At 42.5% G+C, this 17985-nt stretch overlaps 2 protein-coding genes across 8 annotated transcripts in view; one reads left to right on the top strand and one right to left on the bottom strand.

Annotated features, from left to right (window-relative positions):
* The window catches only part of LOC135697154 (nuclear factor of activated T-cells 5-like), a 225044-nt gene that overhangs the window by 130010 nt on the left and 77049 nt on the right, over positions 1 to 17985 (top strand). For 5 of the 7 annotated variants that reach the window (XM_065216757.1, XM_065216755.1, XM_065216760.1 and 2 more), the window contains 2 exons: positions 1831 to 2230; positions 15717 to 16193. In XM_065216757.1, coding sequence (XP_065072829.1) covers positions 1831 to 2230; positions 15717 to 16193 — 877 coding nt within the window. The remainder of the gene's footprint in view (positions 1 to 1830; positions 2231 to 15716; positions 16194 to 17985) is intronic. The other 2 variants (XM_065216756.1, XM_065216761.1) reach the window with 2 other exon arrangements.
* Positions 1216 to 17985, bottom strand: part of LOC135697177 (uncharacterized) — a 511087-nt gene continuing 494317 nt past the window's right edge. Inside the window, exon 2 of the transcript XR_010517413.1 lies at positions 1216 to 1414. The gene's annotated coding sequence lies outside the window, so the exon portion shown is untranslated. The remainder of the gene's footprint in view (positions 1415 to 17985) is intronic.

Raw genomic sequence — 17985 nt, 5'->3', positions numbered from 1 at the left:
GAGCACATCATGCTGTGTAGACTGGAACTGATCGATGCGTCGGTCCGGTTTGTGAAAATCGAAAATACGAACAACTGTTGTTCTTATTCGGTTTTAGTACACGTCATTGCACTGTTTCTGTTCGTACACTACCAAGGATAAGTTCGGTAACACATAAATGAAAAATAAAGTTCTACATCACCTAGCCTATCTGAGCTTGATGTGGAAATGAAGGATTAAATTATATGATAAGTGGTCTTCATGTCGGAAAAACAATCCAGTTTTTTTGTGGGTTGGATTTTCCCAAAAAATTCCCAACTATCATGTTGCCAGAAAGTTATGCTACAGCTTAGTGTGCTTCGAATTTTCGATTAGCTTATTTTCCAGCCCATTTTTGCAGGTTTTCCCAGATGTACTAAAAAATCCCAGCAGGGGCCAATATAACCTTAAAATCTGCAAATTGCTTTAAAGCACTGCATGATAGTTTGAAACCAAAAACCTGCCTAAAACGTCAAAATAGCAACAACGAAATGCCAGACAAGTAAGAACAGATAAAAGCGACAAAATTGTGCTTAACACTAAATCAGTCCAAAAAAGACTTTTGATGTGCAAAAATAATCGGATAGCACTGAAAGTGTAATCGAAGCGTATACATAGTATTAAATCGACATATTAGTATGATCGACTCCGGACCAACTTGCCAAATTACAAATGCAAAAATGCCCAAAAATCGTAAATATGGCCTCAGAACGCTGAATTACACCGAATTGCCGTTTAAACGTTAAATCACAAAAAATGGCCGGCCAATCGCTAAATTAACCTACTGTTTTCCAAACGGCTCTAGATCATGATTTGCTGTTAAAGAACGCTTTAAACCCTTGATAAAACTTGCAATGTTACTTGGGAATGGTCCTCAAAATCCCAAACAAGATTTTTTTAAATGTCAAAAATGTCAAATGTTGCTGGGGATAACTTCTAAAACTTTTGAAGACGCGCATTTTTCCCGCGCAGAACTTCACGATAATCCGAGTGGTGCGGAGTCAATCAGATACAATTTTCAAGTTATTTTGCTTGAAAAATATTCGTAATCTTGTCTTTGTTCACATCCTCTCAACACCGCTCACAAATTGGCGCCTTTTTTTCCAGAGCATAAATGAGAACTCGTTCGTGACTTGCTCATTATTTGTTTACAATTGCTTGATTGAGTTAATATTTTGTAAAGTTCGGGATAAGGCAGTGGCGTCGCGTAACCTCACTTTTTACCTGTGCACCAACTTTCAAAAACAGATTTAATGCCATATTCATACTCGAATCGGTTGAAAAACACACTTAATCTTCTAGTTAACTCGATATCTATCCATTGCAAGCAATATTTTGATAATTGTTTATGTTTTGAGAGTTGGTGGACAGGTAGATTGAGGTTAAGGCGACGCCACTGGGAGAAGGTTATCAACCAATAAAAGCCATAAAAGCGTATCAGTCCCATCTGGAACAACAGCAAGCCGGGAAAAACACTGTTGAAAATGTATTCATCCACATGCTTTTTATGGATGGGACAATCTAATTTTGGAATTTTTCACGATATTTTTAGAGCAACAACACGTCATTTTATGGGCCCAATGTAAAATGCCGATAGGTTACAGTCGATTCTAATGGATAACTCATTTCCGACAAAATTCCATATGGGACTGTTATGCTTTTATGGGCAGTGCTCCTGTACGTTAATAATTTATGCCAAATGGGGAAGTTGGAGTCAAATTAGACACAAATTTATCGTTAATACCTACTACATATGATAATATCTTCTAGCGTGAAATTTAACAATATCATTCTCTTCCCTTCCTTTTCCAGTAAAACACAACGTCAGTCCCAGTTCGACGCTCGCGTCCAAACTACACCGCAAAGTATTACGGATACCGTCAAAGCGAATTCCCGGCCGAATCCACTCGGGTAAACTCGCGTCCGTGGCCAGTAAACTGACTGCTACGAAACAGCGGCTTCAACAACAGCAACAACTTCAACATCAGCAACAACATACCCAGTTCAGCCTCCAGCAACAACAACAACAGCAGCAACGTCCTCCAGCGTCGACCAACTGTGATAACTCGAACGACTCCGGTCTTGGATTTGACCGGGGGCTCGACAGTAACCCTTTGACGGCTGCCCAAATCCACAACCACCATTCAGCGACAACGACGACTACGAGCACTTCGCTTGGCAGCGGAATTGGCAGGCCAATCCACCACAGCAGGTGAGCGTTCTACTTCGTTCTTTAGTCTACGACTGGAAACCTTCAAACTTGGAGACGTCTGAGTTCCGAAACCTAACCTGCGATAATTTTCCACACAAATTCCTCCATTTCTTCTTCTGTCTCGCAACAGACAACAGACTCTGCTCGTTAAGTTATCTCATATTGCACTGCGACAGATAATAAATCGATTCAAAACCGCAAACCGACTGGCTGACGGTGGGCGCCTACCAATCTATAATAGGTAGGTTGGTTGGCGCGCTGGAAACCGATGAACAAACGTCTAATTAACTTATTAATAACAATTTATGCGCGCTGCATTTACAACTAATGGACCGGTCGGTAGGCATGAAGGTGCGGCGAAGTTCGATCGTGGTTAGGGTACTTAAAAGTAGTAGAATGTGTTACACTTCCGGAATGGGATTTCTCGAGAGCGGGGTACGCAGATCGAATATTCGAAGCCCTTGACTTATGGGTAATCATTGAACTTGTCGTTTTCGATTTTCTACTGAAATCGACTATAATAGAGCCCAGCATTCGAGATCCAGTTATGTGGCCTCACAACAGTACGGATTTTTATCTGAATTCTACAACAGATAACGTCAGGATTACTAACTCTAGAATCTTCTACCGATAGCAAAACTGAAATAACAAACAGCCTATGTTATTTGCTTCCATAAGAAATACGATAAAACTAATTGAAATTAATGAAAAAAGCGTGGGAAAATTGTGGAAACCTTCCTTTGGTTTTGTTTTTTCCGTCGATCTTGTTTTCCGTGCTGAGCACCAATGCTACCGACGTGCCAGGAAGGCAGCTTCCACACCTGGACCCTACCTATCGACCCATCAACTCATGAACCGGGGACCAACGGCTTTACTTCCCATCCGAAGGAAGGCGTGATCAGAGATGTTATGCCTCAGAACATCCCGGCGGCGCCGACTGGGATTGAACCCAGGCCTGCTGGGGTGAGAGGTGAATTGTGGAAACCTATCACATTGTTTTAAATAGACGTAATTTAACGCTTAAACGTGAGTTACCTATCTAGAGACAGGCATGGAACATCATTTACATTCATTTCTTGCATTGATTTAAAGGCTGACTAAAAGTAAATTGGTACATACAAAAACCTGCAATTCGTGATTCAATAAGATTAAAAAGTCCATTAATGGCTGCTTTACAGTACTTTTATTAAAACTTCAAAGTTACAGCATTAAATGGTTACATTTCTCCAGTTCGAACGAAATCTCGAACCTTCCTCTGGATGGAGCCCATCAGCGCCCGCACCGTGGAAACGGGCACGGAATTAGCGCATTTCTTCCATTTTGCCCGCATTTGCTGGATGTCCTTGACTGCCCCCTTTATTCGTCGAAGTCGCTACTTTAACATTACCCAGTATTTTGCGATTGGTCGACATTTCGGGCAATTCAGAAGATTCATTAGCTTGGGAACAAAATCGATCTTGATGGCAGCATACCACTCCAGAACCACCTTGGAGTAGTGGCAGCTGGCCAAATCGGGCCAAAAGATGACTTTGTTCCTATGCTTGCGAATGAACGGCAATACGCGCTTTTTCAGGCATTCTTCGATGTAAACATGGGATGTCATCGTCGAGGATGTGACGAATGGTTCCGTTTTCAGGTCACAAATCGCTTGCCAAATCATGGCCTTCTTCGTGAACTTGTCGGCAAACACGAACTTGAATCTTCCCGGCACATCCCCACGTCCAGTCGCGAGGTAAAACTTTTGACCGGGAAGCTGCTTAAAATCGAGTTTGACGTATGTTTCGTCATCGATCAAAGTGCAGCCCTTGTGTTTCGTCAAAACACGGCTTTTTGGCCACGGAATTCTGCTTCATGTGCCGGTTCGGATGTTTACTGACTTTGTACGCCTTGTATCCTTCCCTGACAAGGATGTTCCGCACCGTTTGAAAGTTGGCGTTGTACCTTCTGGCCACATCTCGGATCGAAAGACCGGGACCTTGCTGCGCAGCTGACGATCCATGGTTCCAGTTTTCCGCTGATTGCTTTCCACACTCAGGGTTTCGTTGTAGGTTTTGAGCACTCCACAAACTGTTATTTTCGGCATCTTCAGTACTTTAGCCAGCTCGGAACCGGGCCCCTCCGGATTTGCCAGGTGTCTGTGCATAATATTTCTTCTTCTTTCGAGTTCCATTTGACGTTATTTCTGAACGCGATCGACTACTTTGATCAAACTTGCACCAGTTGTTCTCTATAGAAGTGAAACAAACCTCTAGTCCCAACACTAGAGGCGTGCTAGCGGCGCGCGAGGGGCGTACCAATTTACGTTTATTCAGCCTTTACTCATTTGCCTCTATCTTTTTTCATCAACAAAATTCCGTAAAATGATGTATGAAGCTTCTGTAGGTTATATAATTAACTTTTATGAAAAACTCAAATCTGTATCTTTTATGCATGATGAACCAAAGCGAACTGAAACCACCATTGTTTTGCAAAAACAATAACAAGTTCAAAACCTACAAACATTTAATATCTCGACCAACAATTGAAAAGGGCCAATCAGCTTTTGCAAACAAAGCGTGCAATGCTCTTTCCGCATGAACTGAAGCTTGCCTACACAAACCAAGTTCACTATCGGGATAGGGAAAATGTCCCCTACCCGATGGAGTTGTTGGTTTACATTGGCAACCTTTGGTTTATGAGAAAAGGACATTAAGGCCCTTTTTAATTGTTGGTGAAGATATATCATTTTACGGAATTCTGTTAGAGGCAAATGAATGTAAATGATTGTCCATGCCTGTGTAGGGAAGTTACTCGATGCATTACAATTGAACTTTAACCCTCAAAATAACGCAAGATCGCTTGCCATGAACACCCGAAGCGAGCTCGAGCCTGTACGACGCAAATCAGGTAAGGGCACCTTCGTCGAGACAGGTTCTTGCGTTGTGGGCTCAACCTGTTGCCAAAACATGCGGTCAACTGCAGAGTGCAGAGTCGTCTCTGTTCGCTAATGTAAAGTCGCTCGCCCGAAAGAGGGACCCTTCGCAAGTGTTGTGCATTTAAGGTGCTACACGGCCGTTGAATCTTACCCAGTTGCTGAGTAAATTTGAAATTATATCCCTTTTTTTCTCAAGAAAACTCAAGTTTGGGGTTACTCCAGTTTCTTATGAAACCAGAGTAATATTTACTTTTTGTATTATCTAATTCGTTTATTTGGAAGGCTCAATCGCTTCAGCTTTACGGATCCGATAATTCATTGTTCATTGTTTGTAACAAAATTCACTTAATTCTACATTGCACATTGTCGAAGGATAGGATCAGACAGAGGGTAATATCTCTTTGAGAATAAAGAGATAGCAATACAAATTTACCCAGTCACTTGGTAAGATTGAACGGCCGTGTACGAAACAGGTTGCTGCCGCTGTTTCTATATGCTGGTTTTTCCGTGCAACAATTTTGCTGTGCAAAAATTAAACAAACAGCGAATTGACTCACCTGCTAGGGTGGTTCTCACGCCTAACAACATTAACTCTGATTGATGATTTATTGGAACCTCCTAAGTCAGTAGTTGCAGCAGGTAACTGTTATTGATTCATTCATGCGTCAGAGTGAAGGCGCTGTGTTGGTACCGTCGCTAGACGACGAAACTTGTCTAGTAATGCAAGAAGCTGAACTGGCTGGAATTGCCAAACATTACTCACAGAGCCGTTCGTTCTAAGCGGTGAGTAACTTGCGGACGAGCTGCTTCATATCACTGCACTGCCTGCAACCTGTCTGTCTGTGCGTAGCTTCTAGACTTTGTTTTCAATTAACAGAGAAGGAGAAGTGGCAAAGAGGTAGTTGCCGGAGGGTAAACAAGATCTGGTATAGATAGTACGTGCAAACGGTACTATAGACCATGACTCGACAGAATTCAGTTTCCCATTACTACCTCTGTTTAGCTGGAACGAGGCAACTCGAACTGATTAATCGTTGCCTCGGCTGTTAGAAATAGAAGAAATTACATTTATTCCATTTACAAATTGGTGATACATTTCGCTCGATGGGATTCACCGCATCACGGACATGGGTACCTGATCAAGCATCCATAAATCCGTTCAGCTTTAAATAATTAATCCGGAAATTTCAGTCTCAATTCATTCCTTCTTTACTCTTTCAAACTATAAAGGGTGGAACGAGCAAAAAGTAGTTTTCTCAATTTGATTTTCGAAGGTGTGTGTCTACGAAATCTCTTGCCATTTTTGGGTTTTGGAATTTTGCCTACCAAACTTGAGAACCGGCATTTTAAAATTCTACACGGGCATTCGATAAATTCAAATCATTCTTTGTGAAGGCTGATTTTAAACAGCTTCCTGGTCAAGCAACAGAAAAACGGAACAGAACTAGTTCAGTACAACTTAGGCGAATAAATCAAATGTCATGAAAGCTATTTGGTCGGGCAGGTGATTTGTACTGGTGAGCTGAAGAGAAATTCTCTTGATGACAGCTGGCATCATCATCCAGAATATTTACGTGAGTGAGTGTTTGAACAATTGTGTATTGCCCTAAGCTGTATTGGTCTGATCTCGTGTCTTGTCATTGCGGTAAAGTTACTTGAAAATTGCATGAAACCAACAACGTTGTTGTTGTTGTCAAAAAGTAGAACCCGCCAAATTCATTATACTTCGAACATTTATAAAATATTGAACAATCATTATTATTATTAATTTATTTGATAAGGCTCAACCGAATTAACTTTACAGAGCCGAGGATTCTTGTTCACTATACAATACACCTTAAAACTATAGCCTCCTCTACCAGAACGGGAGCCGCTTCCAGTGGTTTACTTGTATGGCAGATTCGCCAACGAGGGTCAGAGCGCTTCCATTGTAGCAATGGACGCAAAACGTGATCAGTACTCACACATTCATCACGAAACGGTTGCTTTGCAAAGTCGGCGACGCATCGACTGAAAGAACTGCTGATGAAGAACAATGAGGAGGACCACACAATGGTTGCTGCCGAGTAATCAGACGATCGCGTGACACACATTGAGAGTGGTCTGCTTCTGTCGACAGCCGAGTGAACACTGATATTGAACAATCATCATGAGAAACCTCAAGAAGGATCCAGAATAAGTTGATAATGTGAAAGAAATCAATACAAAATAAAATGGCGCACATTTTCAAACGACTTAATTTAACAATACAATAAGGTTGTGCAGAACTAAAAGCAAGTTCGAGAATTCAAAGCAAAGCATAGAGTGAACTCAATAATACCAGAGCTGCATGTGAGAGTATGCAGCCTGAATAACATTAAAATTATTTACTACACTTAATTCTGTGTGACTACTTTCTGCTCGTTCCACCCTTTAGTAATACTACCGGAGTATATCCAGGTGTGTACCCACGTTGCTTGTGGGGCCTTACACTCAGCGAAACAAAAAGAGGAGCACAAATTTATTCCTATTATTTCAGAACAATAGTTTACCATCATCTAAATTACTTCTAATAAAATGTTCTGAAACAAGTGAAGCATCAAACCAGGATAAAATTATTTTGAATTTTGGGAACATTTAAATTACAGCACTAGAAAACGAAAAACAGTGCGGGACATAAAAATAACACCACCTTAGCTTTTAATAAAAGTAAGACTTTGATTCTCAAAATACAACTTGGCGGAGAACTTAGTAATGTTTCGGATAACTTCAATTAGTCGCGATTTCATGGACAAAGTCAGTTTTCCAAGGGTTTTCTTGCGTAGTCTGCTCCCAGCGTTCTCGAAATCGACGTTTGAACATATTTACGTTATTGAATTGTTTATCATTTTCGTAAACGCGATGAGCAAGTAGGGTCAGGTGGGGCAAGAGAGTCACCCCCAATTATTTTGAAAATAAACACATTTTAAATGCTAGCACGCACATGAAACTATGAATGGTGTTCCTGTGCAGCACTATAGAAAGTGCTGTACTGTAGAAAGTGCTTGTAAAGTACCGAAATGAGGTCTGAAATATTATGAACTTACAGGGGTCTCCCTTAGCTCAGTCGGTAAAGGCGAAGCTACACAGCAAGACCATGCTTTAGGTGGCTGAATTCGATTCCCGGTCCGGTCTATAAATTTTTCGGCTGCTTGCTACTCAATTGTACTAATGCAAAAATGGTACAGGTCACTGTTCACTCGGCTGTCGACAGAGCAGGTCACTCTCGATGTGTGTCACGCTATCGTCTGCTTACTCCGCAGCAACTATTGTGTGGTCCTCCTCATTGTTCTTCGTCAGCAGTTCTTTCGGTCGATGCATCGTCGACTTTGGAAAGCAACCGTTTCGTGATGAGTGTGTGAGTGATGACCACGTTTTGCGTCCATTGATGCAATAGAAGCGCTCTGCCCCCCGTTGGCGATACAGCCATACAATGAAACCACTAGAAGCGGCTCCCGTTCCGATGGAGGAGGCTTTTTGGATAGCGGAAGATAAAGTGTTTATTTTTGTATCTTTTGACTATAGCTTTAAGATGCTGTGATGCTGAGCAAGAATTCTCGACTCTGTAAAGTTAATTCGGTTGAGCCTTATCAAATAAATTAAAGTACAAACAAAAAAGGGTACAGGCATCGAAAGCTCTCAATTCCAAAGAGCGGCACCGACACTCCATTCTATCCATTAAATTGAGCGTCCTAGGAAGATGATTTGTTGGGTAAAGTTGTGCATTTCATAGTATTGAGAAATGCTACCCAAAACATCAAAGACCTGTGATTTACAAAAAAGCAGGTACTTTAAAAAAATACCCAGTGAATTTTAATTTTAAAATTCCCAGTTGTTCATATTCAGTGGGAAACGAAAGTAAATTTGGTATTGAAGAAAATTTCCATGGTAGTTTTCGACATATGTCTATGACTATTTTAGAACAAATCAATCTGGGGCTGAGAGAATATTCAAAATTTGAGATCTTGAAAAATGTTCTAGGCTTTGGAACTTAAAAGAAGATTTTCAGTGATCTAACTGCTGGTAATGCCTATGGAAATGTAGGGTAAATTTAAAAAGATTTTGTTAAGTGTTAATTCAAAGAAAACGCTGTGGAGGATTCCTAAAACATCAATGGAAAAAATCTAAAGTAGCTTTGTCCATAATTCCAAGATAATTTTGAGGCTTAATTCTAACCTACTCTACTGAGTTCGAGGAAGAGGCTAAAAACCTAGGTAGTACTTTGGACCAGAAACTAAATTGGAACTCTCATCTCGAAAATGTTATCACTAGGGCTAGAAATGCGCTATGGGTTTGCAGTAAAGCCTGATTAGATTGATCCCCGTTTTCCGCCTCATATTATTTGGCAAAGTCCCATCCATTAACCCCGAGCCGACCGCGGGTAATCGGTCACCCCACTAACTTCAACCCTTTTCCACTACCGACACACGCACTACCGAAAGTGAGCATGTTGCCGCAAGCTTTGGCTCCTCCCACTAGTAGAATTTTCTATCGTAGCATAGCAGGGAGGAGAAGAAGAAGAAGTAGAATTGAGCATATAAAAGTAGCCACCTTTCGCGCAATACGCACATACGTGTACCAACCATTGTATCGAACGGATCATTTTTAATACAAAGTTTAAACTAAACAAAATACGCATTCTCCTTTCCCGTTAAAAGCCGAAAACCAACAGTCTTTCACAAGGCTCACAATGGGATAATTCCTGCAAGTCGAGCATTTCGTAACCCTCATCCATACCTTTGATATTCCCCTTGAAGAGGGAATTGGCCGTACAGCTGGGATCCTCCGAGGATTTCCCACACCATTTTCAGTGTCAGCAGCGGACAGAATATATTCAGCAATAGTTCGACCAAAAACGTCGAGATAGAATATTAGATAGCAATCTGGTGGGCCAAATATACGCCCAGGATCTATTGTATTTTACACCGACTTGGGGTCTATGGCCCTTTGAGTCAGTGCAATTGGCCGAAAGGAACGAAGTTACATTACACTGAGAGTGCCCGGTCATTGTGGTATTGAAGGAAATGAAAATGCCGACAGTCTAGCAAGACAAGCTTCTGCATCGAGCTTCTACGATCCGGAACCATTTTGTGGAGTCCTGAGTGCGCTCTGAGGATAGACCTAAGAACTTGGGAAACGTCTATGGTAGAATCTAATTGGAATGCCACAGACTCATCTAGACAAGCCAAAATATTTATAACACCGAGTGCTACCAAAGCTCGGATCTTACTTAATCTCAGGAAAATAGATCTTCGGGTAGTAACTGGTCTAATGACTGGTCACTACTCTAGTAGTCCTTTCAATAAAATTGAAAAAAAAAAACAGTTTAGCGACTGTCGGTTTTGTCTTTTGGAAAACAAAACTGCTGAACACTCTACAATTGCGGAGCACTGTGCAATCAAAGAATGTCAATATTTGGAAAAAGGGCCATTGCAATTTTGCAAAGCAATCCCAACAGGGTATTAGACCATTTTAGTAGTCAAAACGAACGGTGTTCTTGACCCCAATTCCAGACATCATCAAATTTAATTTGCATCACCAACCAACCGAGCTGCATGCAATGAACAAAGCACTCGGGACAATAGCTTCTATCGGCAATCTGATTGCGTGATATGCTACCAACATCTAAAACGTAAAAATTCAAGTGTGAACTGCTAAAATGGCGTGGCTGGATTTTGGAATCTACGAGATCTGGAACGTCTAAAATTTTACTTAGAAATTTCCTAAAAATGCTCTAGACATTCGTTTTGTGATGCACTTGGAAATCCCTTAAAATTATTCTCAGAATTCCTTTGGAGTTGTACCCTCAAAATTCAATTCCCTTTGTTATTTTTCACAGATCCTGGAATCTTCACAATTGATTTGAACTTTTACACAGAGCTACTTAAAAATTCTACTCTAAATTTGAACCCCCACAAGTGACTTGGATTGAAAGTCTAAAATCTCTAAGAGTTCTTTCTAGATCTCACTCCCATCCCAAAAGCAAATGAAATAACCTGTGAACCAATAGCATTGACATGCTGTATGGCCAAGGTCTTGGAGCGAATGGTCAACAGGCTATGGAGTGTCAACCTATTTCGCAACATTAGCGGAGGTCCTCAAGAGTGCCAACGATAGCGGTCTCCACACCGAGATCGTCTTGCTGGATATATCGAAGACCTTCAACAGGACGTGGACGCCCCTCGTCTTAGAGCAGCTTGCCAACTGGGGTCTGTGTGGACCCATGGTCCACTTCATCAAAAATTTCCTAACCGATCGTTCTTTCAGAGTCGCAGTTGGCAACACGAAGTCCCAGCTTTTCAGAGAAGAGACGGGCGTCTCACAAGGTTCAGTTATCGCCGTTACCCTCTTCCTTGTGGCCATGAACGGAGTTTTCGGAGGCACTGCCGAAAATTGTTTACATATTCGTGTATGCTGTCGATGTACTTCTTGTAACTACCGGCCCAACAGCAGCACGTAACAGGATCAAGGCCCAGGCAGCAGTCTCCGCTGTAGCCAGGTGGGCCAGCGCGGTAGGTTTCCAACTTTCGGCCAACAAAAGCGTCAGGTGCCAAGTGTGTCCATCCCGGTACCGCGTCAGCGGGCCACCTATCAAAGTTCAAAGCCAGCCCATACCACTGAAGAAGACGGTCCGTATTCTGGGGGCACTTGTTGACCGGTCCCTCAACTTCGAGCAGTACTTTAAGGCAATCAAGAACGACTGTCGCAGTAGGATCAACTTGATCCGCACCATCTCTCGCCTCCACCGGTCTAACAATCGTGACACTCGTTTCCGGGTTGCAAGTGCCGTCATCGAACCCACAGATAATAGCACCAACTTTCAACACCTACGTTCGGATTATCTCCGGTCTTCTTCCGTCAACGCCCGCCGATGCCGCACGCATCGAAGCGGGTATTCTGCCCTTCCGCCATCGTATAACCGCAGCAATTGCAACGAAAGCCGCTGCCTTTACAGCAATGACGAAATGACAGGGATCTTTCTCCTCGATGAGGGGAACAGACTCCTCCGCATGACTGTCAATTCGGAGCTCCCCTCAGTGGTTCACTGGTACGGAGACAAAAGTTGTCGCATATCTCCACCAAAAATCGAGAGTCGGATAAAGAGCAGGTTCAAGTCTGGAGATAACTCTGTAGCGCTGAAGAGAATAGTAGCCGAACTGCTAGGTTCGGACTACCGAACCCATGCCCACATATACACGTCGCTTTCCCGAGCCGGGGTTGGAATTGGAGTAGCCGGAATTTCAGCACCGATGAGTAGCAGCCTACCGCCACAATGCTCGGTTTTCTCCGCCGAAGCTGTGGCCTTCTTTGTTGCATACTGGTGCTATCCGATTCGTTACCCTAGATACAGGGTATCGTGGAGGCAACACCTCCGAACACGGTGTTTTCCCGGATCCCTGGGCACTGCGGTATCCCAGGAAATAGCGAAGCCAACCGACAACCTGGCAGGGTCTGGACCAGCTGGCCCCCGTTACACCGACGAAGTGCCACTACAGGACATAAAGCGAAGAATAGTCCGCAAAATGTGGGAAGCCTGGGTAGCAGAGTGGTGGCAATCCCAATCCTTCTTCATCCGAAGAATCAAAGGAACGACGAGCAAATGGACGGATATGTCGAAACTACGAAGGTGGTTTCTCGTCTTAGGACAGGCCATACAAGGATCTCACATAGCTTTGGTGGGACGCAGTTCCACAGAATGTGCTACGTTTTCGGAACCAGAATGTGCTACGTTTGCGGACAGTTATTTATTTCCTCAAGGACGCTCCGATCTCTTTCAGAACCCTTCATAACTTTGATGTACCAGATTGCTTTTTTTTTCGTTGCCTGTATTGTTAGTGTTTTACTGGAATCTGTTTTAATTGTGTGAATTGTGAGCCAACTCCGTAACAAAATTTGCAGACAGAACCTCCCTCTGGGGCCCCTTATTTTATAGAGATGAACTAGCCAACGGCTAAAAATCTCTCTAATAAGCACAAAAAACTTGAATTTTCTCTAAAATGATGTGCAACCAAGTGGTACTCGATTATGGCGACTGGGTTAGGGAAAGCGTTTTTTTTTCTTAATACAGGAACAAAATTATCATTTTTTTTTTCAAAATATTTAAATGGAAAATTTAAAAAGTATTTTATTTGTAAAGTTATTTCCCATCGATTGGTGTATTTGGATTTTAATTTCATCCATAAATGACGAAGTTATAAGCGTTCAAAACCTAACGCCTTTTTGTGACGCACGCAATTTACCTCCCGTACCTTCCCGTAGGACGTAGTCCCAGGCTTGCTGAAAATCCTCAAACTCACTGGAGGTTTCAAAACACTCTTGTCCTGCGAGTTTAGCCAGCCCTCACCTCGAGTGAGTGGCGGTAAGAATATGGAAGAAGCAAACAAAAACTCCTCGAGAGAGAGGGAGAGTGAACTTCAGCGAGAGGATGATTTGACGTGAGGTGCACTTTTCGAGACCCCGGATGACTTTTTTGGTTGACGCAAGAAGCTCAGAGTTCACCCAGAGTGAGAGTAAGAGCGTGTGATAGAAAACATGAACATGAATGGCAGCAAACCTCACTCTCATTTTATCCCCCTTCGCTCACAAGCTCTGAAGCTCAGTGGAATGATTTGGCAGTAGGCATTCTACTCCTCAGAAAAATGCTACGCTCGACTCATTTCAAACTCGCGAGTGAGGCTCCATCAAGCCTGTAGACCAGAGCCCCCAAGGATTTTAAAGACGGTCCTTTTTTGGTGCATATGACCCACCGTGTTTTTAACAAAAGCTTGTGACCGTACATTGTAATTAAAATGTCGTTAAAACAATTTTTAGAATATATTACTACATGTCTATTATCAATACGAAATAATTCAGGCTTTAATGGGTTAATTGATATTTTGGAATTTTACTTTCTAATGTGCTAAAAACTTTCTAAAATAGAGACATATGATCTTCGACAAATTTGCCTATCTTGTAGAAGGAACATTCTTTTTCTTGAATTTCTCATTTGAGAGCATTTTTTCTGAGTTGACTTAGGGTGTTCTTGGTTTCATTTCGATTTTTTTTTTTGTGAAAGTTGTTCAAAATCTCTTGCTCACCATTGGGAAGCACGGATTTTTCCAGTCGTTAAACCAGCCAAAAAAACCTGTTGATCTTTGTAGGAACTGATGATTTCGGTTTCAGGTTAACACGACGAGTCAAGTTTTTATTGAATCCTGTATTCCTTTTCCTTCAGAAATCCGACACTGATAAAGACAGTGGAAACTTTTTTCTTAAATACATACGATAATCTGCTTGACTCAACTCGATCAGGGTGTGCATTCATCATAGAAAGCGGGATTTTCCCGTAGTCCCGTGACTATCTTTCAATTGACTAGGACTAGGATACACTAGACAAAATCTGCCGGTATCCCTTCCTTCCTATTGACGTCAATGAAATCTCCCTTCAGCAAACCACACCATCAATGATTCACAAATATATGGAATACTATTAATACATCATCTCGCTATTGGACTTCCACAGCGATATCCAGTTGCACCCGATCGAACTCTCTTGGCCCGCATACCTACTTATAGTTATTTTTTTATAAAGCGTCACCAAGTGGAGGAGGATCTCGTGCAAAACACGTTTCGTTCGATGAAAGAAACGAAAATCTTCCACTTGTCGTGGTCGTTGTCTCACTCAACCAACCACTAGGAATTACCATACTCTGTGAAAACCACCACCCGCGCGCGCCTTGCATTGCCCTTGTCGCATGAAAAACTGCATCGTTGCACACCAGTCGGCGTCGTTTATTTTGCTATTTATTAGTTGTTGATGATGATGATAGCCGGTGCCTCCCCGCAACAAACAAAAACGGTGGTGGGTGTACCGCGGGTTCATTCATATAATAGGAATGCGCCGCGGCGTCGCGAGCGCGGGAATACGATAAATTTGCACTACTTGTTTTGCCACCAGCGCTCGTCGGTGCGGTCGGCGGTTTGCTGAGGAGTAACCCGCTCGGTCGATGGAGTCGCCTTTATTCAACGGGTTCCTCGCCCGATCGATCTCAGTATACAATCGAGTACGCTCCCGAGAGGTACTCTTACTTTTCGAATGCAATCGCCGGTGCCCGGTTCGCGAGTGTGCAGTGCACGCGTTTGTTTACTATTCACAGTTTGATTGTTGAGAAATAGGTGTAATCAGTTTGATTAGATCGCAGTAGAAAAGTAGTGTTTTTCTTGATTGAGCAGAGTCTGCTGAGGTGTGCATCATCGGCCGTCACGTTGCATATAAGAGGACGCGAAAATTGTGTGTGTGTGATATTCTGGGGAGTGTTGTGTGTAGAAGCTGCAGGAAATTTCGCGTATGATATTCATTGTTCTTACAGACAATTGTGCATAACTCATCTCCTTGTCCTCACTACACTATAGACGCATCATGTTACTAACAAAACGAACCATTTCTTCACTTACTTTCATGTGTACGTCGTGTCATCTATCTGTTTTTCACACGCGTGTGTGCTCCTTGTGCTTGGTGTACATTTCATTCATTCTCGCCACATAAAACCAAATCCCAAAAATCATCCATTCCAGCAGCAGTAGCTCCAGCTTCCTATCCGGTGGAAATGAAGACGCAATCGAAGAGAACGAGTTTGTCGTCGTCAGTGGCCCTTCGTTCGGTGCCATCAGCCGCAGCGGCAGTACCGCCAGTGTCAGTTCCCTCAAACGGTCCCACCTAGAGCTGGAAGAGTCGAAAACCTACATGGGAGGAGACCTACTAACAGTGAGCACGGCCAGCGGCGCAGTCATCCATACGGTGACGGTTCCGCAGAAGATCATTATCCCGGTTATTGGGAAATCGCTGGTTGGCGGCCGTGAGGCGGCGACCAGCAAATCGACCATTACAATCGCACCACCATCCTCACCTTCATCCATTACTAATAATAGTGCGTCATCGAGCGGTAGTACAACGACAGTAGGACCATTATTACCATCCAGTTTGCCGGCATCGAGCGTGGTAGTGACAAGGGCGGCGGCGGCGGCAGCAGCGACGCGGGCTCCGGCCGCGAAGTAAGGATCGAATTTCTCACATTATTGTCTCTCATTACCTACCCATCATATATGCCTATGTATTATAGTAAACAGCACGAACGTTCTCCTCTATTAGTATAGATCTAGCGTAGCCTAAGATGCCTCATAATTTAACCCTCTCCTTCCCAGAAGAATTTTCATTGTTTTGAGGTGCAAAAATTGTTTTTGAAAAAAGTACCAGATGAATCCATAAAAAAAAGTCTCTGTTTAAAACTAATGCATTAACGATTCGATTATGTCAGCCCTTCCCGCATCAGACATTTATTTTTTCAATAATTTCACATTACCGATATTCAAAATATTTCTAATTTATCTTCAAGATGGTTAAGGTAAACGTTGGTGCAATTGAAAAAGCGCATGGGATCCGTAGAAAATGTAGAACAGATTTCAAAAAGGGGGCTGACAAAATCAGGTCGTTACTGTAGTATTTTAATTGTTTTTCATTTGTCGTTCAGTTGGAATCTCAAGAATATCTCTGGACGTGAATAATGAGCACACGGAGAAGCCTAAATAAGTACCGTTGGTAGATTGATAATCCTCATGGGAAGCAGTGATAGAAAAAAATCAAAAAAATCCAAAATCAGGAACGGCCGAATATCACTGCTGATCTTGAGAGTAGCAAAATCACACAGCAGAAAATCAAGGCTGATATTAACCTTAGCTGATTTTGAGGCAACAAAAAGCCAAATGGAAAATCAATAGCTTGGTATTACAGACAAAGTAAAAAACTGACATCCACCGCCATTTTGAAATCCAAGATGGTGGACCAAAATTCAATATGGCGGCCCCCGGACAGGGAATATACATCTAAACCCATGCAATATGGACTCGATAAGTGGAAGTGGAAAATTGACATCCGCTGCCATTTTGGAATCCAAGATGGCGGACCAAAATCCAATATGACGGCCTCCGGGAAGTGTATATGTATTTAAACCAATGCAATATGGGTATCTACGGAATGAGCTCGATAAGTGGTTCCGCCGCCATTTTGGAATCCAAGATGGCGGACCAAAATTCAATATAGCGGTCCATGGACAAGGAAAATGCATTGAAACCCATGCAATATTGGGTTCAGATGCATATTCCCTGTCCCTGCATTTTAAAATGGTGGCGGATGTCAATTTTCCACCTCCTCTCATCGAGCCCATTCCGTAGAACCCATATTGCATGGGCTTAGATGCATATTCCCTGTCAGGAGCCACCATATTGGATTTTGGTCCACCATCTTGGATTCCAAAATGGCGGCGGATGTCAATTTTCCACTTCCTCTCGTCAAGCCCATTCCGTAGATACCCATATTGCATGGGTTTAGATGCATATTCCCTGTCCGGGGGCCGCCATATTGGATTTTAGTCCGCCATCTTGAATTTGTGGAAGCCATATTGGGTTGAAACCCCACCATTTTAAATTCATCCGGAATGTTGACTTGAATTTCGGAATGCCCCAAACTCTAGAATTTAACATATCTTCTAATCCTATGATTTTCGATGATTTTGATCTTGGTTGATATTGATGCTGGTTAATTTTGGGAATCGAAAATCACGGCTGCTATTGGTCGAAAATCACGTGTGATTTTCGTGGTGATGATGGCTTGTGATATTGGTGCCTGTGGTTTTTGATCTTGAAAGATTGCGGATTTTGATTTTCTGATCTTGATTTTAGCCAACACTGATGGGAAGGGAAGGGGTTAAGGTTCTAGATTACAAAACAATCATAAGAAACAGCCATTTTCAAACTAAGCAATTGATACATAACCAGTTCCCCGTGGTTA

Source organism: Ochlerotatus camptorhynchus, unplaced genomic scaffold, assembly GCF_037179485.1.
Source record: "Ochlerotatus camptorhynchus isolate MF236.1 unplaced genomic scaffold, CSIRO-AGI_Acam_v1.1 ptg000067l, whole genome shotgun sequence".
Classification (NCBI taxonomy): Eukaryota; Metazoa; Arthropoda; class Insecta; order Diptera; family Culicidae; genus Ochlerotatus; species Ochlerotatus camptorhynchus.
This window is presented reverse-complemented; position numbering and strand designations above follow the sequence as displayed.